Raw genomic sequence first — 22050 nt, forward strand, 5'->3', positions numbered from 1 at the left:
CCCAACTCCCACTGTGACTGAATACAGTGGGAGCGAGCCTCCGGCGGCGCGCGTGCGCCACCCACAGGGGGAGGAGTCCAGCGACGTAGACCTACGTCGCTGGACGATAACAAGCCACTTTGCCTCAGTACGCTCAATGTGAGCGGTTGGCAAGTGGTTAACAAGCTGTAAAAGAAATGTAAAACAAACCATCCCTGACCTCTGTTGCTGCTGATATTTTGAAGTAATTCATATTTAAAGATCACAACAAAGTCTCTAGCATTTCTGTTAGTTTCTAACAGCTTAGAGCCCCATTGGCTGATTACATTGGAGGGATGGTAGGCTGCTAAGAATAGTTAAAGCTTTAGGGCCCCTTTCACACTGGCGGAGTCTGCTTGCTCAACAGTGGATCTCTCCACTGATCTCCACTGTCCACTCCGCTGGATACAGCCTGCTGTACTCTATAGGCTGTTGGATGGAAACGGACCACCTGTCTGTTTCCATCCAACTGTCAATCGATCCGATCCGCCAGACAGATGGAGAACGATCACCATACGTCTGTTTTTCCTGGACAGGATCGAATTTGATGTCGGCAGGTGTCAATAGACACGTCTATTTATATCCTGCTGCTCTATACAGAGCAATGGATGGTCCGATCGGTCTGTCACTGTCAAAGGGGCCCAAGATTTCAGTGCCACTGTTAAACACTGATTTCTCCACAATGGCTATAACTAGAGATGAGTGAGGGCTTGTTTTAAAATGATTCTACTTCTTGTACATAATATGTAAGACTATACTTCAGTGTGTATAGTCTGGGCACACGTTAGTTTTAAGTGTACATATCTTAGCAATGGTCTGGGAATAATGGTGACTGGATGGGAGGCACTAATCCCCCCATTGATGCCAACCATGGGGCACTATTCCTCCTGCTAAAACCAACAATTGGGCACTTTTCTCCTTTTAAAAACCAATGATTTAAAAGTTTGGAGACCCCTGATCTAGTGTTTCAACTCAATAAATGGCAATTTTTGGATGCACTGTGCAACATACACTTTATTCTTGATTACGCCTGTACCAACTGAGGTCATTTATCACATTTATTGAAAGCTGTCTATAATACTTACTGAGCTCCTGGATCCGACGTAAATTGACGCTGTCCTCTGCTGCACCCTGTTCTTCTGGACAGATAAAAAGGTGACTTTTCTGTAACAGAAAGAAGCCTTCCTTCCACTGATCTGGGTTCAGCATTGCTTTGTAGCGCATCTTACCCACTCGCTGGAACTCATATCCTAGCAGACAGTGGCAGCTGATTGGAGTGAACCACTGCATGGAAAGAAAAATATCTGCTGTCACAGGTTTTAAAGAACAACCCCTAAGGCCCCTTTCACACATACAGTCCATTTGTCCGTTTTTCATCCATCCGTGACGGATGAAAAATGGACAACAATGTATCTCTATGTAAAAATGGATGACAATGGATGATCATCCGTTAACATCCGTTTTCATCTGCTTCCGTCAATGTCCGTTTTTTTGAACGGATGAATGCCCTATTTTTCATCCGTCAAAAAAAAGGGATCGGACGAAAAACGGATGACAACGGATGAAAACATATGACAACGAATGAAAAACGGATGACAACGGATGAAAATGTAAGGGTAACTCCAGAACTCATGGGTTTCAGTAACATTTTGACTGTTGAAGCCAGATTGAAAATCACATTACATTCTTGATCATGAAAATCATTTGCTCTAACTTCCTAAGGACTTGTATTACAATTTATACATTCTGAAGTGGGTGTCACCTATCTATCTAAAGGTTCTTTGAAGTCACATCTTTATTGAAATGCGGGATAGTTGTTCACAAAGGCTTGTTACTTCCAGTAGGGCAGTAAACAACTGGACAGGTCTTTAAAGGTTGAGATAGCAATCTAACAACAGGAGGTATAAATGGTATAAATGAAGACAACAGCTGTTATACAATATGACTTATCACAAAATATACATCTAATATATCTGCTTAATCATAAATCCATGTTTGATAATCATAAGTAAATATTGATAAATAAAATGGCTGCTTTCCTTTTCCTCATCAAAAACATATGACAACGGATGAAAACGGATGAAAAACGAATGACAACAGATGAAAAATGGATAACAACTGATGAAAAATGGATGAAAAACGGATGAAAACTGACGAAAAAAGGATGAAAAATGGTTAAAAAAACGGATGGAAAACTGATACATTTGACGTGACTGAACTGAACGGACCGTATGTGTGAAAGGGGCCAACCCATTTAAGTAGATTCTCCAGCTGATAGTTAAGAACCCATGGGTTTCACCTGCAAAACCTCTGCAATTACCCAGATAGAGTAGCATATTTGTAAATATAGAAAGAAAGAAAGAAAGAAAGAAAGAAAGAAAGAAAGAAAGAAAGAAAGAAAGAAAGAAAGAAAGAAAGAAAGAAAGAAAGAAAGAAAGAAAGAAAGAAAGAAAGAAAGAAAGAAAGAAAGAAAGAAAGAAAGAAAGAAAGAAATAGTGTCACCTGTTCAAAGGGAAGTGTTATTTATGACTTTCTTCTCCAGTCTACTGTTCTCTGCTTGGCTGTGGTGTATGGAGTTGCCATTTAAATTTAAAGACACTTTTGCCAGTGTCCATTTTATATATAAATATATATATATATATATATATATATCTTTTTTACTAAATCTGATTTCTATTAGCTTCCAATAAACCTTGCTCATCAGAGCCAGGATAGAAAGGGGCAGCATTGCCTTGTATTATTATCTAACACTGGGAGCTTATGTATAAGAAGCGAGCACAAGGGTGACCTTATAAATGATCTACTGCAGTTTTTTTGTCCAGTCACAAGCTAAGGAGAATTGGCATCCAAGCTGTGGAGCCTGAAAGGAGTGCAAGAAGGTAAGTTACTAACATTACTGTACTATATAGTTAGAGTGCCTGGATCATAAGACTGAAGAGAATTTGACATTTTCTGGCAGCTAAATTTGTATATTAAATGTGAATTTAGCTGGCATATGGTTGTTGCCCGATAATAAAAAACATTTCAGCTCACCTTCCCAATTGCACTGGTCCATGTTTGCAGTGTTTCAGCAGCATCAGTCCCAAACAGGTGCACTTTTTCACAAGCCAAGACAATTTCAAATGTGTACCGAAACCTAAAATGTTAACACATTTAGCACGAATCATTACGCATTCACGTGTTTTCAAATGGAGAAAATAAACTCAATGGAACAAAAAGGCTGTAAAGACAGTTATGGGCTGCTGGGTAATAAATAAACTGACTTCCACAATGGTATATATCTGTAGTATTGTTAAAACTATTAAAAATTTATATTTTTCTGTACACAGTTTATTCTTTAAAGATCAGTTAAGCTGGGTACCATTTGAAATTACTATGTGGGTGCCCCTGTCAGCTATCCCCCACTCATCACCCTTAAATTATAAATCCAATAATCCAAGCAGAACATTTTTAGCTTCACAGCAGCTGCATCCAATCAAATGCAGCTTCTGCTTCAGTATTCTGGCAGACGCCTGCTGAAACTGTCAGAATACAATAGCCACAGCGGGATTCCTCCATCCATGCTATACAGCATGGATGGAGGAATCAGCTAAAAATTTTCATTCATCGCAAAGACTGAATGAAAATAAACTAAGCCTGTATATCCAGTATAAGTCTATGGTGCTGTGATTTGAGTGTAGGATGGATATGGAGTTTTTGGAGACAATAGTTCTGCGGCTTGAAATAGTAAATATGGCATTTCAGGGATTATTCAGTGTTAAGCACAAACTAGGGATCAAGTACTTACAGAATATTTTTTAGGTAAAGAGATAGGCTAAAGCTGAAGTTTAATCTGCTAATTTGCCTTCCTTGGTTCCTCTTTTCTCTCCTATTCAACATGCTAAAGCAAATTTTAAATAGAACCATCCTGATTTCATTACACACCTTGTTTTATACCCAGTGATGTCACTGTACTTTGCTATGCAATGAATGCTAATCATGGCTGGTGGAAGGGGTTGGTAGGTTGCTGTATATACTGTAGCTTCTTGAAAACACCACAGCACCCTAGATCAGTACTCCTCTCAAAAGCCCTCAGCCCTGGTAGGAGGTATGCAAATATCAAACTGCATTAATAGGTGAGTATCAGTCTGGAGGAATAGGTGCTCCTAGGCAAGTTCTATTTGCATGCAGACCATCCTATGTAAAGCCCACTTGTAATGCTGAGCATCCATTATTGAAATAACTGGAATCGAATGAATGAAAGCATCAGGGACAGTAAGGCTAGGGGGGAGGATGCTGGACATCGGAGTCCAGCCAGAAAATGGGACAGGCTCTATCTGACTTGTGAAGCTTCTAATGCACACTGTGAGAAACTTACAATGTGTAGTGAGTTTAAAGTAAGCAATTTCAGTACAATAGCGGAGCCTGTGCTACTTTTCATGACTAAGGGTAGGGCTGGAGTTTTAGGAATCAGGTTGGGGTTCATTTTAAGGGTATTAAGAGTAAGTATTAGGGGCTCGTAGGGGATATTTTACTAAAGGGAGAGGTGCCACACAAAAAATATATATATATTTTTTTTTTCAGGAATTTAATCATGAAAAAAAAAAACAATGATCTTGTGATTTTGAGACATTGTTAACAATTTTAAAATTGTATTTATACAGTATATAGCACAAAAACACTCTACTATATCAGTAAATGTATATCTGTTTATCTTCCTACTCTAGTTTAGTGGCTACAAAGTGGTATACTTTCTAATAGAGGTAGTTCAGAAAACTATTCTGCATTTTGGCCACTAGATGGAGCTGACAATCACAGGATGTCACCCCTATCCCCACTGCCACTGATGTCATTCCTATTCCCACTGCCAATGATGTAACCCCTATCCCCACCACCACTGCCACTGATGTCACCCCTATCCCCACCACCACTGCCACTGATGTCACCTCTATCCCCACCACCACTGATGTCACCCCTATTCCCACCACCACTGCCACTGATGTCACCCCTATCCCCACCACCACTGCCACTGATGTCACCCCTATCCCCACCACCACTGGTGTCATCCCTATCCCCACCACCACTGATGTCATCCCTATCCCCACCACCACTGATGTCATCCCTATCCCCACCACCACCATACGAAACTACATACAAATTTTGGGGGCGCCTGTGAACAAAAACCTTGATTTTACTACACGTGTAATATATGACCCTGCACACTGGAATGAGAGCAATAATTATAGGATCATTATTCATGGTTAACTCTGAACTGATGACCTGTATGATCTTTAACTACCTCCCACCCGGGCCATTGTAGATATACGGCCGGGCGGGAGTCTCGTCCTTCTGAATGGACGTTCCGGAACGTCCTTCAGAAGGAGAGAGATCGCGCCGCCGTGGGCACGCGCAGTGGCGCGATCTCGATTTGCCTGTGTCCCTCGGACACAGAGCAACATCATTCGGCAGGAGGGCCCTGTGATTGGCCCTCCTGATCACATGACGGCTGTGTCCAATCACAGCCGTCATGTAATGTAAATAGAGCCGTTGTAACGGCTTCGATCTCTTCTCCTCCTGACAGATCCTGTCAGTGAGGAGAAGAGAAGAGGATCGGTGCTGCTGCTGGGGTGATCAGTGAGTATTTCTAATTACTCACTGATCACAGGGGAGGTCTGTGCTGGTAATCAGATGATTGATTACCAGTGCAGCCTTGGGGGGGGGAGGGGTGCCACTAAGCCACCAGGGATGCCCACCCATGACCACCAGGGATGCCCACCATGGCCACCAGGGATGGCAAGCAGGGCTCAGAGAGCCCCCCAGTGCCCTCCCTATCAGTGTTGCCCACCAATGCCATCTATCAGTGCTGCCCACCAGTGCCGTTATTGCCATCTATCAGTGCCGCCCACCAGTGCCCATTACTGCCCACCAGTGCCGCCTATCAGTGCCCATCAGTGCCCCCCATCAGTGCCGATCAGTGCCCCCCATCAGTGCCGATCATTGCCGCCCAACAGTGCCACCTATCAATGCCCATCAGTGCCCATCAGTGCCACCAATCAGTGCCCATCAGTGCTGCCTATCAGTGCCCATCAGCGCTGCCTATCAGTGTCCACCAATGCTGCATATCAGTGCTATCTATCAGTGCCACATATCAGTGCCCATCAGTGCTGCATATCAGTGCTACCTATCAGTGCCCATCAGTGCTGCATATCAGTGCCACCCCATCAGTGCCACCCAATCAGTGTCTCCTCATCAGTGCCTGTCAGTGCGGCATCATCAGTGCTCATCAGTGCAGGAAAAAACATATCTATTTACAACATTTTATAACCTAAACAAAAAAACTTTTTTTTTTTTTCAAACTTTTCAGTCTTTTTTTATTTGTGCACCAAAAAAGAAAAAACATGACGGTGATCAAATACCACCAAAAGAAAGCTCTATGACTGAAAAAATGACACAAATTTGGTTTAGGTACAGTGTTGCATGACCGCGCAATTGTCATTCAAATTGCAACAGCGCTAAAAGCTGAAAATTGGTCTGGGAAGGAAGGGGGTTTAAGTGCCCAGTATTGAAGTAGTTAATAGCTTTGCCTATGGAAAATATAGGGTACTGAAATGTGTTGCTATTTTCAGGCATGCATAGTCTTAAGGTTTGACATGTTGGGTATTTATTTACTTGACACAAACTCATCTTTTATATTTTACCCAAAAATTCGGTAATATATTTTTAATGTACCCTAAAATTACCTGTTATCTCTTAGCCTGGGTTCACACTAAATGCAGACTTCATCTAAATAGCAACCTGTCCACGCAAACAGATTGCGGAGTGTATGTTAGGTTAACGACACCCCGCAATCAGTTTCCAAAACGCAGTGCGATTTGCAGAATCGGATCGCATGGGTGTGCAGGCTAAATATAACTAAAAAACATAGAGAAACCGGTAGTTGTTCATCATTGGTCATTTTGTTAAAAAAAAAAAAAATGGGCTGCTCAGCCTAAAATGCCCGGGCCTATTTTTTGTCCCAGTCCGGACCTGCGAGTCCAGCCAGAAAATGGGACAGGCTCTATCTGACTTGTGAAGCTTCTAATGCACACTGTGAGAAACTTACAATGTGTAGTGAGTTTAAAGTAAGCAATTTCAGTACAATAGAGGAGCCTGTGCTACTTTTCATGACTAAAGGTAGGGCTGGAGTTTTAGGAATCAGGTTGGGGTTCATTTTAAGGGTATTAAGAGTAAGTATTAGGGGCTCGTAGGGGATATTTTACTAAAGGGAGAGGTGCCACACAAAAAATATATATATATATTTTTTTTTCAGGAATTTAATCATGAAAAAAAAACAATGATCTTGTGATTTTGAGACATTGTTAACAATTTTAAAATTGTATTTATACAGTATATAGCACAAAAACACTCTACTATATCAGTAAATGTATATCTGTTTATCTTCCTACTCTAGTTTAGTGGCTACAATGTGGTATACTTTCTAATAGAGGTAGTTCAGAAAACTATTCTGCATTTTGGCCACTAGATGGAGCTGACAATCACAGGAATGAATTTGTTATAGAAAATATGGGGGAAAATTTGCCTAGCCTGCATGAACATGTGTGATATTTGTCCATCAAATGTTATGTAAGTAGACCCCTTAGCGTTTAATGGCAGCCATTAAGTGAGACTGCTTTCCAGAATCAACAAAAGTCAATTACTCGACTCTATCTACTTGTAGATGGAGCCAGGCTGCAAATTGTCAGCCAAAAAGTGCTTGAAGCCAATCAGCTGCAGACCCTGCTTAGGTATCCTAACAGAATACAATGTCCCAGCAAAGGGGATTTGTCTATCCATGCCGATTGTGTAGAAGCAGGAATCTTTTAGATATATTTTGTTTGCCTGCAGACTGAGTGAAAGAAATCTATTAGTGTATGGTGAAGCCTAGGCACCTTTCACACAGGGTGGATCCGTTTTGATGGACTCCGCTTGCTCAGGGGGGATTGCTTCGCTAATCCCTGCTGAGCAGGCGGATGACAGGTCTGTCTCCACTCACTGTGCAGTGATGGACCTGTCAGAGTCCGCTCTCCTATATGGGGAGATCGAATGAAAACAGACAGCCTGTCCATTTTCATCTGATCCTAACCGATTTGACCTGCTGGACGGATGGCGAACGTTTCGCCATACGTCTGTTCTCAGGAGATTTTGGCGGATCGGGTGTCAGCGGACACATGTCTGCTGACATCCGCCTCCCTTATAAAGGCCAATAGGTGGCCCGATCGGGTCCGCCTGAAAAATGGACAGGCAGACCTGATCAGTCCGATCGTGTGAAAGGGGGCTTAGATTACTGTATATCAGGTAAAAGAAGATAATATAAGGCTGTCCATACATTATTCAATTCTCTTTACAATTTTCCTTTAGATTTAACAAAACCATATAATATGAGGTCAGACCTAAACATTCAATCAGGCAGGCGCTTGCACTACAAAGTTAAAGGTAAATCTAAAGGAAATTAAATGCAAAATATGTATAATGTATAGCCAGCTTTAGCATGAAGAACATATTCTATCTACAGGTACTTCCTGTGGCTACTTGAAAGTGGTCTTCTTTAACACTGGAGCGATTTGTCATGCAATTTGACAGGTCAAATCACATGACAATTCGCAGCCTATTGCTGGCAATGGCACCTTTCCAATCGGTGTGACGCCAAATTTGCGGCGCTGGACCAATTTTCAAAAGTAGTTCCTGCACTACTTTTGCTAATTTTGGGTGCCACTTTAATAGACATCTGTGCATGAAGCACAGATGTCTTTCAAGTAGAACCTGAAATTGCGCTGACCTGCTACTTTGAATTGAAATCGTGCTACTTCAAGTGAAGTAGCACATTTTCAATGTAGAATCAATATGAACTAGGGCTCACTACAGTATTTTGTAACCTACTGTTACCTACATCACTAAGTGCCGGTTCACACTAGTGCGGATGCGCTAATCGCATGTAATTTGGAGCGCACTGCTCCTTCATTACATGCGATCTCCTGTGCGGATGCGAGTTCAGACATATACTTTGTATGGCTGAATTAGCAGCGCATCCGCACCAAACTCGCACATGAGGCATTTTTTGAGCTGCCTCAGAATCGGATCGCACAGTGGTTCACACTTGTGGGAACCGATTCTGTGCGAACTTGCAGATCGCACTGCGATATGCGATCAAACTGGGGGTGTTGTTAACATTTAATTGACACCCCCTGCGTATCGCATATAGCAGTGTGAACTGCCAGATGTGCGGATGCGATGCGGGAACACGCTGCATATTCGCCTAAATGTGACATTTGTGTTTGCTTCAGTAAATATACAATATAGATAGATATGCAAGGTTCATAACAGTGGATGACATATTAACAGATGACTTCCGCATAATAGCAGTTATTTAAAAGAAAATCAGGCTGGCCTACACATGCCATATGTGATTTCTGACCTTTCCACAGGTGCTGGGCTGTTCAAGATGTCCAGTTTGTTCACTCCCAAGCAAATCACTTCTGATGGACCAATCTTTCCAACCTGTTCTGAGCTTCTGTCATTCTCGTAAAATATAAGCGATCTTTCCAGGACACACCAGTGTTTGTGGAAGTCTGTTCATGAAAACAAATGTTACATATCTGTAAAAAGGATGGGACAAGAGCAACTAGGCCTCTATCTGTTTCAGTAGATACTTTCTTGTATTAAGTGCCGGTTCACACTACGTCGCTTCGGGGGCGACCTGTGGAGTCGCGTGCAGGGCGACTTCGGCGCGACTTGCACGGACTTCATAAAATGAATGTCTATGAAAGTCGCCTCCAGGTCACCCCGCAGTAGTACAGGACCCTTTTTTTAAGTCGGAGTGACTTGTGTCGCTCCTATTAGAACGGCTCCTGTACCGCACAATGGGAGTGTGACGGACTGCGACTTGTCAGGCTGACAAGTCACAGTCCAAGTCGGACTAGTGTGAATGCGGTCTAAAAGGTATAGACTCCAGAGAAGAGACAATCGTGCCCCTATACAAAACATTAGTAAGACCTCCTCTGGAATATGCAGTTCAGTTTTGGGCACCAGTTCAGAAAAAGGATATCAGGGGACTGGAGAAAGTGCAGAGAAGGGCAACCAAACTGATAAGAGGCATGGAGGAGCTCAGCTATGGGAAAATATTACCTAAACCCTCCAAAGATCATCTTTTATATATAATATCCACATAGAGAACTTGTTTTATTTTATTGAAGTGTCACAAAAAATCTATGCATTACCATGCCATGTGGTGACATGCACTGAACCGCATAAAAATGCAGACATGCTGCATCACGCTTTAACCCAACATAGGTGTGAATGGGGCAAATAAAAAAAAAATGTTTTCTATGTGCCCTTGCATTGAACCTGTGTTGATCTATGCAGATTAAAGCAGCTCAACAAAGATGGTGTGACTGAAATGTGGATGTTACAAGGCAATGTTTCCTTTTTAAAATTTTATTAAAATGTATATTAGTAATTTCTTTGCATTGCAGTTCTGCTACAGTACAATGACTGACAGTGACATCAGGGGAGCTCCAGTGTGGAAAATGCACCCACCTAAAAGAAGGGTTGTGATCTAAACAGGACACATAGAAAACAACTGCTTTCTATGTACCCTTGCAGTGACGTACATTGATCAGGTGCAGAAAAATGCAGGCCGCAGCATACAGTGTAATCAAATCCAAAGGGGGTGTGCGTTGTGAAGGGCGATGCAATGTGTTGTTACAAAGTATTGCACTGTTAAAATATATTTTTTAACCCCTTTGAAATGTTACAAAATTACATTTCATTCATCTGTATGCATTGCAGTGCGTTCACATGCCATGCAGCATGTACCACTGCAGAAAATGCAGACATGTGGCATTTTTAAGCAGTGCACATCACTACGCATGTATTGTGTGAACAGGGCACATACAAAACAATCAAAGTAGAATTTTGGGCTAAATCTAACTAATCTTAAAAGTTCTGCCTCCCCCCTCCTAACACTTATGCCAAACAACCTGTGTAAGAAGGATGTATATACTTACCTGTTTTTAGCCCACTCTGGTCCATTCACGTGATCCCCTCTGTCAGCCAGCAATGGCTGCAGAGGAGAGGAGAGGGCTCTTGACAACAGCTGGGAGTGGTGATATCCACAATAGGCTTCAATTGCTCATCCATTGTCGGTGCTCCCTCCTCTCTCCTGTAGCTGCCACTAACACTGGTACAGGGGAGCCAGATCATGTGACCAATCCAGAGCAGGCTGAGAATAGCAGAGGTGGGGGACTTGAGTCACATGACTTGACTTAAGTCAGACTTAAGTCACCAGTTTGAGGACTTGAGACTTGCTTGACTAAAATTAATAAAAGACTCGACTTGACTTTAACTTGGTATTCATGACTTGAGACTTGACTTTGACTTGAGACATATGACTCGAAATGACTTTACTTTTTTAAGTTATAAAATATTTGCATTTTCTCAAGACGTGTTAAAGCTAAATGAATGTGTCTGTTATGTTTCTGACACCACAGTCACTTAAAACACCTCAGTGTGTTCTGATTTTTAGGACACTGGCTGTTTAACAATGGAAATACTTAACATGTTTTTAGTGACTGTGGTGTTGAAACATGACCGGACGAAGGATTTTGAGCTGTTTGGGCATTCAAAGTGTTTCTTTATTATGCCAAGAAAAAAGCACTAAGCAGTTTTGTTAATGTTGAAAATAAAACAAAACCTTTCCTGACCACTGACTTTTAACTGATTAAAAGGTGAAAATTGGGGTGGATCAGTATTTTGACTTGATTTGTGACTTGACTAAAATAAATGACTTGACTTGACTTGCTTGATTTCTAGCAGGGACTCGACTTGACTTGCTTGCTTTTCACCACAGTAACTTGGGACTTGCTTGAGACTTGAAGGTTAAGACTTGAGACTTGCTTGTGACTTGCACATGTGTGACTTACTCCCATGTCTGGAGAATAGGTAAGTATATACATCTTTTTTTTACACAGGTTAATCAGCATAGGTGTTAGGAGGGGGGAGGGAGCATTTTTAAGACTAGATAGATATAGCCTGGAATTCTACTTTAAGAATTTAATAACATTTACTGAACAATTCTATCTTGTACTTTCTTTCGGAAAACTGTTAAATTAATGGGTTAAGTTACGCTCTAAGTCCACTAAAAGTTTTGGTTGTGGGTGCAATGACTACTATATGAAAAGCAATACACTACACATATTTAATGAGTGGCTTGGGTGGGATCACACTTAAATTATTTCTGCCGTGTTGTTTAATTTGTGATCAGCTATTATTAGTATATGAATCCACATGTGCCATGACCATATTTAATAATGCAATACAATGCAATATGTTATTTATTGCAGTTATTCAGATTTCAGTATACTGCAAACTCATCAGTCAAGAGGTCGTGTCTGATTGACCAGTGCAATTTTACTATTTCATGGCACTTTTCCTTGCCTTACTAAGTAACCCTTAATAGATCTGGTACAAAAAGGTTTTACTGACAACAATAGGCAATCACATATATAAAAAAGTACAAGATAATGGGCACACCAAATAAATATGATCTCCCCTAGACTGCAAGCCCATGAAGGTGATTCAGTGTATATCAAAAGAACCAATTCCAAGATCTATAACAACTGATAACAAAAGTACAAGGAGTACCAAACAACATAAAAAGATACAATAAAAAGAAAGTATCGGTATATATCTAGGTGGTCGTGTGGAATTGCTTCATGAACCACAATGAAAAAAAGTATAAAGCATTATCAGCATGGAATTGATGGTGTATAAATGATTCAAGAGTGGAGAGGAAGGAAAGAAAGCAGGAAACTGGTAAAAGGCTAAAGACAGGGAAAGGAAATAAGAGAAGAGAAAAGAACACAGGAAAAAGAAGATCACAGAGGTTGCCTAAGGAAGCATCCCAGGCCAATAATAAGAAAGAAGGGTAAAAACATCCTAAGTTATCAAAGCTGGATACATGAAGAATGCTGCCCGGGGCGGAGGGGGAGCGGCGTAGTAATCCATCCAGGGCTGCCAGATCGAAAGGAACTTATCTTGCTTTTTCTCCAGGACCACTGTTGACTTATTATTCACAAATTACCCTGAACCCCAGATTTGACTTCTTCAAAGTTGAGTTAAGGAGACTTCCACACACGCGCCATGGCCTGCTTAGTCGCTATAAAAATACCTGCTGAATCCCTTAATAGTTCTTACCATCTTTTGTTTTCTTGGCTGTACATGTTTTGCTCAAGTTGGCAGCCTTGTTCAAGTACCCAGAATGCACCACGGGCTGCATTATCTCATCATATACTCTTCCTTGGTTCAAGTCATCTGGAAAGAGTCCTTCAGCTATAAAATTAACAAGCACATCATAATTATTGGTTTAATTATACATAAGAGCACATTGGATAGAGGCTCATTTATTTAATAGTGGTAAAACTGCAGCTGAACTATAACTGATTGTTATGAGTAACACAGCAATTTTCAACCCAGGCACATTTTATAACCAAAGCCCTTTATACATTTTTTTTTTTTTAATTCTAAATATCTATACAACATTAAGGGGATCACTTAAAACGCAGTGGTATGGCCATACCAAGGCCATACTGCTGCAGTAACAAGGCACCTAACTTCAAAAGCTAGTTATAAATTGGGGCAGTTGCCATTTTTGTATAGATTGCTCGCTGCAATTGGCATGGGGACATATTGGTCACCTTCAGCATCCACTGTGTTCTTGCTGGGCTTTTAATGTGTCACTGTGCATTTAAGGAGGTATGAGCTGCCTCCAGTGTGGAAGACAGGGGGGAGGGGAAGCCGCTCAGGTGCAAGCCCAACCTGGTGCTGGCCAGATCCGCCATCCAGAAACATGCATAGTAGGTTTTGAAGCCGCACACAGGTAGATGAAATAAACAGTGTTTTTATTCTTCAAAAATCATCAAGGACAAACAGACAGTCTCAGAGTAATGAGTAAGCGGCCGTTTGTGCTGTGAAACGCGTCTACCTTGGACTCATCTGTTCCCGTCTGTTTGTCCTTGATGATTTTTGAAGAATAAAAACACCGTTTATTTCATCTACCTGTGTGCGGCTTCAAAACCTACTATGCATGAGCTGCCTCCAGACACACCTGCCCTTAATGTATCCATTGCTATATACAGTGCCTTGCGAAAGTATTCGGCCCCCTTGAACTTTGGGACCTTTTGCCACATTTCAGGCTTCAAACATAAAGATATAAAACTGTAATTTTTTGTGAAGAATCAACAAGTGGGACACAATCATGAAGTGGAATGAAATTTATTGGATATTTCAAACTTTTTTAATAAATAAAAGACTGAAAAATTGGGCATGCAAAATTATTCAGCCCCCTTAAGTTAATACTTTGTAGCGCCACCTTTTGCTGCGATTACAGCTGTAAGTCGCTTGGGGTATATCTCTATCAGTTTTGCACATTAAGAGACTGAAATTTTTGCCCATTCCTCCTTGCAAAACAGCTCAAGCTCAGTGAGGTTGGATGGAGAACGTTTGTGAACAGCAGTTTTCAGTTCTTTCCACAGATTCTCGATTGGATTCAGGTCTGGACTTTGACTTGGACTAACACCTGGATATGTTTATTTGTGAACCATTCCATTGTAGATTTTGCTTTATGTTTTGGATCATTGTCTTGTTGGAAGACAAATCTCTGTCCCAGTCTCAGGTCTTTTGCAGACTCCATCAGGTTTTCTTCCAGAATGGTCCTGTATTTGGCTCCATCCACCTTCCCATCAATTTTAACTATCTTCCCTGTCCCTGCTGAAGAAAAGCAGGCCCAAACCATGATGCTGCCACCACCATGTTTGACAGTGGGGATAGTATGTTCAGGGTGATGAGCTTTGTTGCTTTTATGCCAAACATAACGTTTTGCATTGTTGCCAAAAAGTTTGATTTTGGTTTCATCTGACCAGAGCACCTTCTTCCACATGTTTGGTGTGTCTCCCAGGTGGCTTGTGGCAAACTTTAAACAACACTTTTTATGGATATCTTTAAGAAATGGCTTTCTTCTTGCCACTCTTCCATAAAGGCCAGATTTGTACAGTATATGACTGATTGTTGTCCTATGGACAGAGTCTCCCACCTCAGCTGTAGATCTCTGCAGTTCATCCAGAGTGATCATGGGCCTTTTGGCTGCATCTCGGATCAGTCTTCTCCTTGTATGAGCTGAAAGTTTAGAGGGACGGCCAGGTCTTCGTAGATTTGCAGTGGTCTGATACTCCTTCCATTTCAATATTATCACTTACACAGTGCTCCTTGGGATGTTTAAAGCTTGGGAAATCTTTCTGTATCCAAATCCAGCTTTAAACTTCTCCACAACAGTATCTCGGACCTACCTGGTGTGTTCCTTGTTCATCATGATGCTCTCTGTGCTTTAAACGGACCTCTGAGACTATCACAGTGCAGGTGCCTTTATACGGAGACTTGATTACACACAGGTGAATTCTATTCATCATCATTAGTCATTTTGGTCAACATTGGATCATTCAGAGATCCTCACTGAACTTCTGGAGAGAGTTTGCTGCACTGAAAGTAAATGGGATGAATAGTTTTGCACGCCCAATTTTTTCGTTTTTTATTTGTTAACAAAGTTTGAAATATTCAATAAATTTCGTTCCACTTCATGATTGTGTCCCACTTGTTGATTCTTCGCAAAGCAAAGCCTGAAATGTGGCAAAAGGTCGCAAAGTTCAAGGGGGCCAAATACTTTCGCAAGGCACTGTATATAGAATTATATACTACACAAGTAATAGAGGCTGGGGGGGGGGAGTCTGTCAATTCTAAGGAAAAGGGAGAATATGGACCATATTAGTGTTGGGAAGAGGTACTAAAGGTTTTAGTTTCCTGCTCTAGTGAATTTCAAGAAGCTATAATATACTGAATTAATATATTTTAATGGCAGCATTTCATACAGATTTTTATCTTTTTCCCTTTTGATATTAAACCTGTTTTGCATTCATTCGTTTCAACAATAAAGTGGCAATAATAAATGACTGTTGTGCTATTTATCGCTGCTCTTGAGGATAATGTGAGTCATTTTTATGAATCAGATTGAGGGCAGTCATTGCTATAGTGTATTCATGCATATCACATGTCATTGAGCACCCCCCCCCTCTTTGGGCAGCACGTGGTTTGCTACAATGAGCTGTTGTTTGCAGTGGAATTAAACTTTAAGGGGAATTTATAGCTACAGCTGATTTGCCTTATATGGACAGGAAACACATCAACATGATTTATTGTAGGCTGACAATATGCCTTTTCTCTGAGATTGTTAATGACAGACTTTCCTATACTCGTGCTGTATAAATGTGTGGAGCACCTTGTGCTTCAGGCTCCACCATGCCCTAAACAGACCCTACCCTGTATGTTGTTAAAGTTCCATCTGTCTATAGTGTCATTTAAATGTTCCTGTCTGATGATAATAGTCACTGGGACACTAAGTATATTTAAATTGATCAATAAATTAATGAGGGTAAATCACCCTAAAGGGAGAAGAGGCAGCAGTAAAAACGACAAAGGTTCTGATCTTTTCACACCCCATCTAAAACAAAACTTTTTTTTTTTATGGAGTCCACTTAGAAGGACAGCAAACCTCAATCACAAAATAGCTTTAGTTTTAAAAATGTTTAACATTCATAAATGTTCACAAAAATGTTTGACAATGTTTCTACTAAGGAAGTTTGACATGTTTATAACTTTGTTGGACAATCCATTTGTCGACAGCAGTTTTATTGTAAAGAAGGCGAAAAAAGCTGGGTATAGACTAAGCTTTAAAAAAAAAAATGTAGGATACAGAACTGCTTTAAAAGCTCAGACAAATGAACAAAGCATGTCAAAATATTGTTAAAACATAACAAAGCAGCTTTATTTACCCTACAGAATGAATTTAGCCTCAGTGACTTTTCAGAGGATCCTACAGAAAATAGACACAGCATCATGGCGCTTGGTACCCAGCTGCTGTGAGCAGACAGGGTATCATGTGATCGCTATGATGAATCATAGCGATCGCATGATTACATGTACACAAAACAGTCTTCCATTCATGACTTCATGCTTACAATTGTGATGCTTTGATTGGCCCACAGCTATCACATGGTACCTGGCACCCTGTACATGTGATTAGCTGCTGCCAATCACAGATCACAATAGTCAGAAAGCTGTCATGAAAGAAAGCCATTCATGACAGTTAAAACTATAGCTTATAAAAGTGATCTTTACTGTTATGAGGGATTCCTGTTTAAAAGAAAATACCTGATCACCCCCCCCCCCCCCATATAGAGTAGTACAGTGAGAGAATGTAAAAAAAAATCTTAAAAAATGTAATATTTTTTTTGTTACCATTTAGTATTCCTTATCGCCACCACACCAGTCATATACTGTTGTAGTGTACTGGTGACAGTATGTAAAAAAAAAAAAAAAAAACTTTATTTAATTTCTTGATATTCAAAAAAATTGTGACAAAAAATTACAACTTAAAAAAAGCTTGCTGTGCCTTTTACTAAATACCTTGGACTGTCTACTTTCCGAAAAGGGGTAATTTGGGGAATATTTGTACTGTCCTGGCATTTTAGGGATTCAAGAAATGAGATAGGCCGTCGGTACACCAGGATTGCTCAATTTTCAAATTTCCTGTATATACCATAATTTGTAGACTCTATAACTTTCACACAGACAAAAAAAATGTATTTGATCACGGGTACTTATATAGTGCTGTCAATTTACACAATGTTTTACACATATATTGTACATTCACATCAGTCCCTGCCCTCAAGGAGCTTACAATCATAGGTCCTTAACTCACTTTTATACATCCTTGTACACATATTAGGGCCAATTTAGATAGGAGCCAATTAACCTACCAGCATGTCTTTGGAGTGTGGAAGGAAACCAGGGTACCCGGAGGAAACCCATGCAGGCAGAGGGAGAACATGCAAACTCATGTCAGGTAGTACCGTGTTTTTTTTCAAATTTTTTTTTTATTTATAGAGCAAAAAATAAAAAAACCCAGAGGTGATTAAATTCCACCAAGAGACAGCTCTATTTGTGTGAAAGCTCTATTTGCGAAGGGGCCCCTTACCCCTGGAAGCCCAAGGAAGAAAAGAACTGTTTCCACCTGTGAGGAATTTGATGATGTCATCCAAGGAAGCTCCAAACAGGCGATCCCTCACGAATGGAAGATTGGACAAGGCCTTCTTAGAAGCCTGGTCCGCAGACCAGCACTTCAACCAGATGATACGCTGCAGGACCACTGCTGAGACAGTCTAGAAAGCAGGGGAGGGGAATCCAAAGAGGTGTCGCAGACGAACTGTAACCCTTGGACCAACTGATCCTCCAGCTCCACAAACTCAGGAGGGAGCTGTTTCTCCTCCAGGTCAGGCGTAAAATTTTGCCCATTCAGTCATAGCTTGTGACACCAAGGTGATGATAAACACCGGCCTAAGTGCCGACCCAGCCATAGTGAACATATGGCGGGTCAAGGCCTCTGACCGCCTATCAGCCGGATCAGAGAAGACCGGGGACTCTTCTAGCGGTATGACAGTGACTTTATTCAACCTGTAAACTGGGGAGTCCACTACAGGAGCTACGGTCCATTTTTTAAGGAGGGACTCCTCATAAGGGTAACACATTGCAAAACGCTTATGGATTGTAAAGGTGCCTTTTGTGGAACCCCCACTGTTTTGAGACAATATCATCAAAGAAGGCGGGAAAGGGGAACACCCTCGCCGTTTGGAGGACTTGTGGGTGCCAAATGTAACCCGCGCCTCTGATGCTGCGTTAGTCGCATCTTCCATATGTAAGTTTTCCCGCACCGATACAATTAGTGCATCCACTAGTGCCTTTTTATGTGCGGCTAGAGAAACAGAGGAATCATCGTTACTATCTGAGCACGCAGGGTGCGTGGACGCAGACCCCGAAGGGGTAACTAGCATCTGCGGCGGCCAAATCAGATCCTGGATCTGATGAGACAGAGGAAGCAGGTGAAGGTGGGGGACGCATTTTGGTAGCCCAAATTCACTTTGGACACCAGGGACTCCAGGACCGCCGTCAGGGCACTACCGCTGTATAGCAGCAAGAGGGAGAGACAACCCCACCAGGCACTCACCACTGCCAGTCACAGCAAAGCTATCTGCACCCACACGGCAATCAGGGAGAGGGACAGTGCTATTTCAGACACTAGAGGCATGGAGGATACTTGCCACTGCCGAATCACCGCCCATCTGAATTCCAAAAACATGGCGGCCGCTATTTGCAATGGGAAACCATGGGAAAATGGCTACACAAGTGGGAGTATACCCCCAGGGACTGCCCCGTAGACATGCTCAAGCTTTTCTCTGCCTAGTGTCCTACTCCTGTTGGGGGCAGCATAACCCTATGGTCATGAAGATAAGGAGCTGTGTCCGTCAATGAATGAAAGAGAAAATTATATAAATTTAATTTGCGTACAGTGTTGCATAACTGGGCAATTGGCAGTTAAAGTAGAACAGTGCTGAATAGCAAAAAATGCCCTGGTCATGAAGGGGGTAAAAGCTTTCATAGGTGAAGTGGTTAAACTTTGACAAAAAAAAAATGATGCTGATTGGTTTCTATGCAGAGCTGCACCAGATTTTGCACTCTCCAGTTTTAGTAAATCAACCCCTATAAGTTTTAAGGACCCGTGATAATTACAGAAACCACTTTATACATCATGACACTTTATTCATGTCTCTGCACAGCAGCACGATGGGTTGAGCTGATGTTTGGTGGCATATGGTGCCATACAGTGTACTGCGAAAAATCTCAGAGATGCTGCATTTTTCTGCACTGCACCATACATTACACCAGTGACATGGTGTGAGTGGGGCACATAGAAAACATTTGTTTGCAGAGTGCCCAAGCAGTGACTTGTGTTTATCCATTACGGAAAAACAAAAGTCACAGCACATGGTGAGCCCTAAAGGTGTCAGAATATGAATATGTTAGAATTTATTTCATAAAATTAAAAGTATTATTTATTAGAAATGTAGCACCTTCCTAGGTAGGTGCTAGAGAGAAAGCATAGTTTTGAGCTCTGCCTGCTTACCAGAGGGGCTGCAGGTAAATCTATATTGTTCTCTGCCTACCAGAGAGCAGAATCTGTTAGTGAGGTCTGCTCATTGTGCTCAGTATGGGATTCATTCAGTCTGGAGAGTGTATCACGCTGGTCCAATAGGGAGGCATGTTGGACAGTGGGAGGAAACCTGACGAATGAGTGCATAGGTTTTTGATACAGTCCTGATGATTGGCAAAGGGCAGGTCGCCTCAGTGCATGTTGGGATACTGTATAAAAACCAGAAGCACGGGTCTTTCGTTGGAGAGTGGAGTCCCGGAGGGAGGGGGTGGCTGCCTCCTCCTCTGTAGAGGTGTCATGCGGTCGCAGGAGGCCGTTCTGAGGGCCAGAGGAGCAGTTAAGAGGAGCTGAACCCAGAGGTCCAGGGAAGCTGGCTGAGAGGGGAGACACTGGAGGTCCTGTTTCTGTAGTATCGTGAGTACAGGAACTCGTGTCAAATGGCCTGACCTGAGGGGGGCCACCTCTGCTCATAGGATAGTGAGTGGACGGGTGTCAGCAGAAAAAGGATACTAGGGAGAGTATCCTGAAGATAAAATATTGTTCACTAAGTCGTCTTGTGAGAGAGGATAAAGAAAACAAGAGACTTAACCCCATTCATCTAAAGTGGCAGGATGAATTAACAGCCTGGCTGTTCCATATCTACAAGTAGAGTTGTGAAGATGGAAGTCCTAAGATATTGTGAATAGTTAAATTGGAGTATCCTACTATCCTCTTCTCCTATCCCCATTACAAAATAAACAACCAAAAACCCAATACCCCTGGACTGTTTATTACATTGAAAAGCCAAGAGGAATTGTGGAACTGTATTTACTTACAACTGTGTGTTGGTAACAAGGGGAGCCCGCAGAGTTAATATTCAGCAGTCCCTACGGGGGCTGTGCTACAGAGAAATACTAAATACACAATGAATTATCCAAGTAAGTTTGTGCAGCCCATATCACTACCTCTTATCATTCACTGGTCAGCATGGTATAATATAATTACAGGGATATTGTCTTCTATTGAGTTAGTAATGAGTGCAAATCAAAGTGGAATAGAGATAGCGTGCATTCATCACAATCGTACCATCCCCCATTCCACTGGGAATTTTAGCCATATTTGCATGATCAACTGTCTATTATCATTGGCTGATGAGTTTACTCTGACATATGTTCTGTGTGTTTTTAATACTTTTGTAACTAATAATACTTTACATTTCCATAAATAAATTGTAATTTCTGTGCTGGAGACCATTAAAGTCCCAGTTACTGGAACATTTTTCTCTTTTTGCTTATATCATATCTCAATAACCTCAATATATGAACTGCATACTCCAAAACTATTTTTCTATGACAAACTAAAACATCCTTTTAATGTGAGCCAAAAAATGACCTGTCTTTAATTATCTTTCTGCAGACTAAATTGTCTAGATTTCAGTGACATAAATTAGTCAGTTTACCCTGTTACTCATGGCTCTAATGTGAGGTCACAGTTTCCTCTGGAAATCAAAATTGCCATTTAGAAGGATATTAATCACCCCACAAGGATGATATATTGTAACTCAATATGCTTTCCTAATAAATGAAATGCTTAGCCAGCAAGTAACTACAATACAGTATCAGGTCTTTATTTGTCAGAAAATCGGTGTAGAAACTCTCCTCCCCCCACCAACCCCTTCATTTGCAGGGGGGAGTAGTATTGAAACGCATTGTGCACATCATATCATCAGGTGGGTGTGACCAAATAGAGCAGGTGGCAGGGTCTTATAGGGGCATTGTTAAAAAAAAGAAATAAATAAGTGTGTGTGTGTATACAGAATGGCAGTGTACGAGAGGGGGAACAACAAAATCCTAACTGCTGCATTACATATTCTTGACCACTGAACTCTGTATGCTGTGCTGTCCCTCCCCACCAAGTAAAAATCTTCCCGAGTGAAAACTTCCTCC

The 22050-nt window shown here is 41.5% G+C and overlaps 1 protein-coding gene across 3 annotated transcripts in view; it reads right to left on the reverse strand.

Annotated features, from left to right (window-relative positions):
- The window catches only part of ARAP3 (ArfGAP with RhoGAP domain, ankyrin repeat and PH domain 3), a 345521-nt gene that overhangs the window by 80651 nt on the left and 242820 nt on the right, over window positions 1-22050 (reverse strand). For all 3 annotated transcript variants that reach the window (XM_082254616.1, XM_082254617.1, XM_082254615.1), the window contains exons 15-18: window positions 13228-13362; window positions 9449-9602; window positions 3052-3154; window positions 1104-1302 (exon numbers count right to left, since the gene is read on the reverse strand). In XM_082254616.1, coding sequence (XP_082110742.1) covers window positions 1104-1302; window positions 3052-3154; window positions 9449-9602; window positions 13228-13362 — 591 coding nt within the window. The remainder of the gene's footprint in view (window positions 1-1103; window positions 1303-3051; window positions 3155-9448; window positions 9603-13227; window positions 13363-22050) is intronic.

Source organism: Pelophylax lessonae, assembly GCF_965119305.1.
Source record: "Pelophylax lessonae genome assembly, chromosome: 4".
Lineage (NCBI taxonomy): Eukaryota > Metazoa > Chordata > Amphibia > Anura > Ranidae > Pelophylax > Pelophylax lessonae.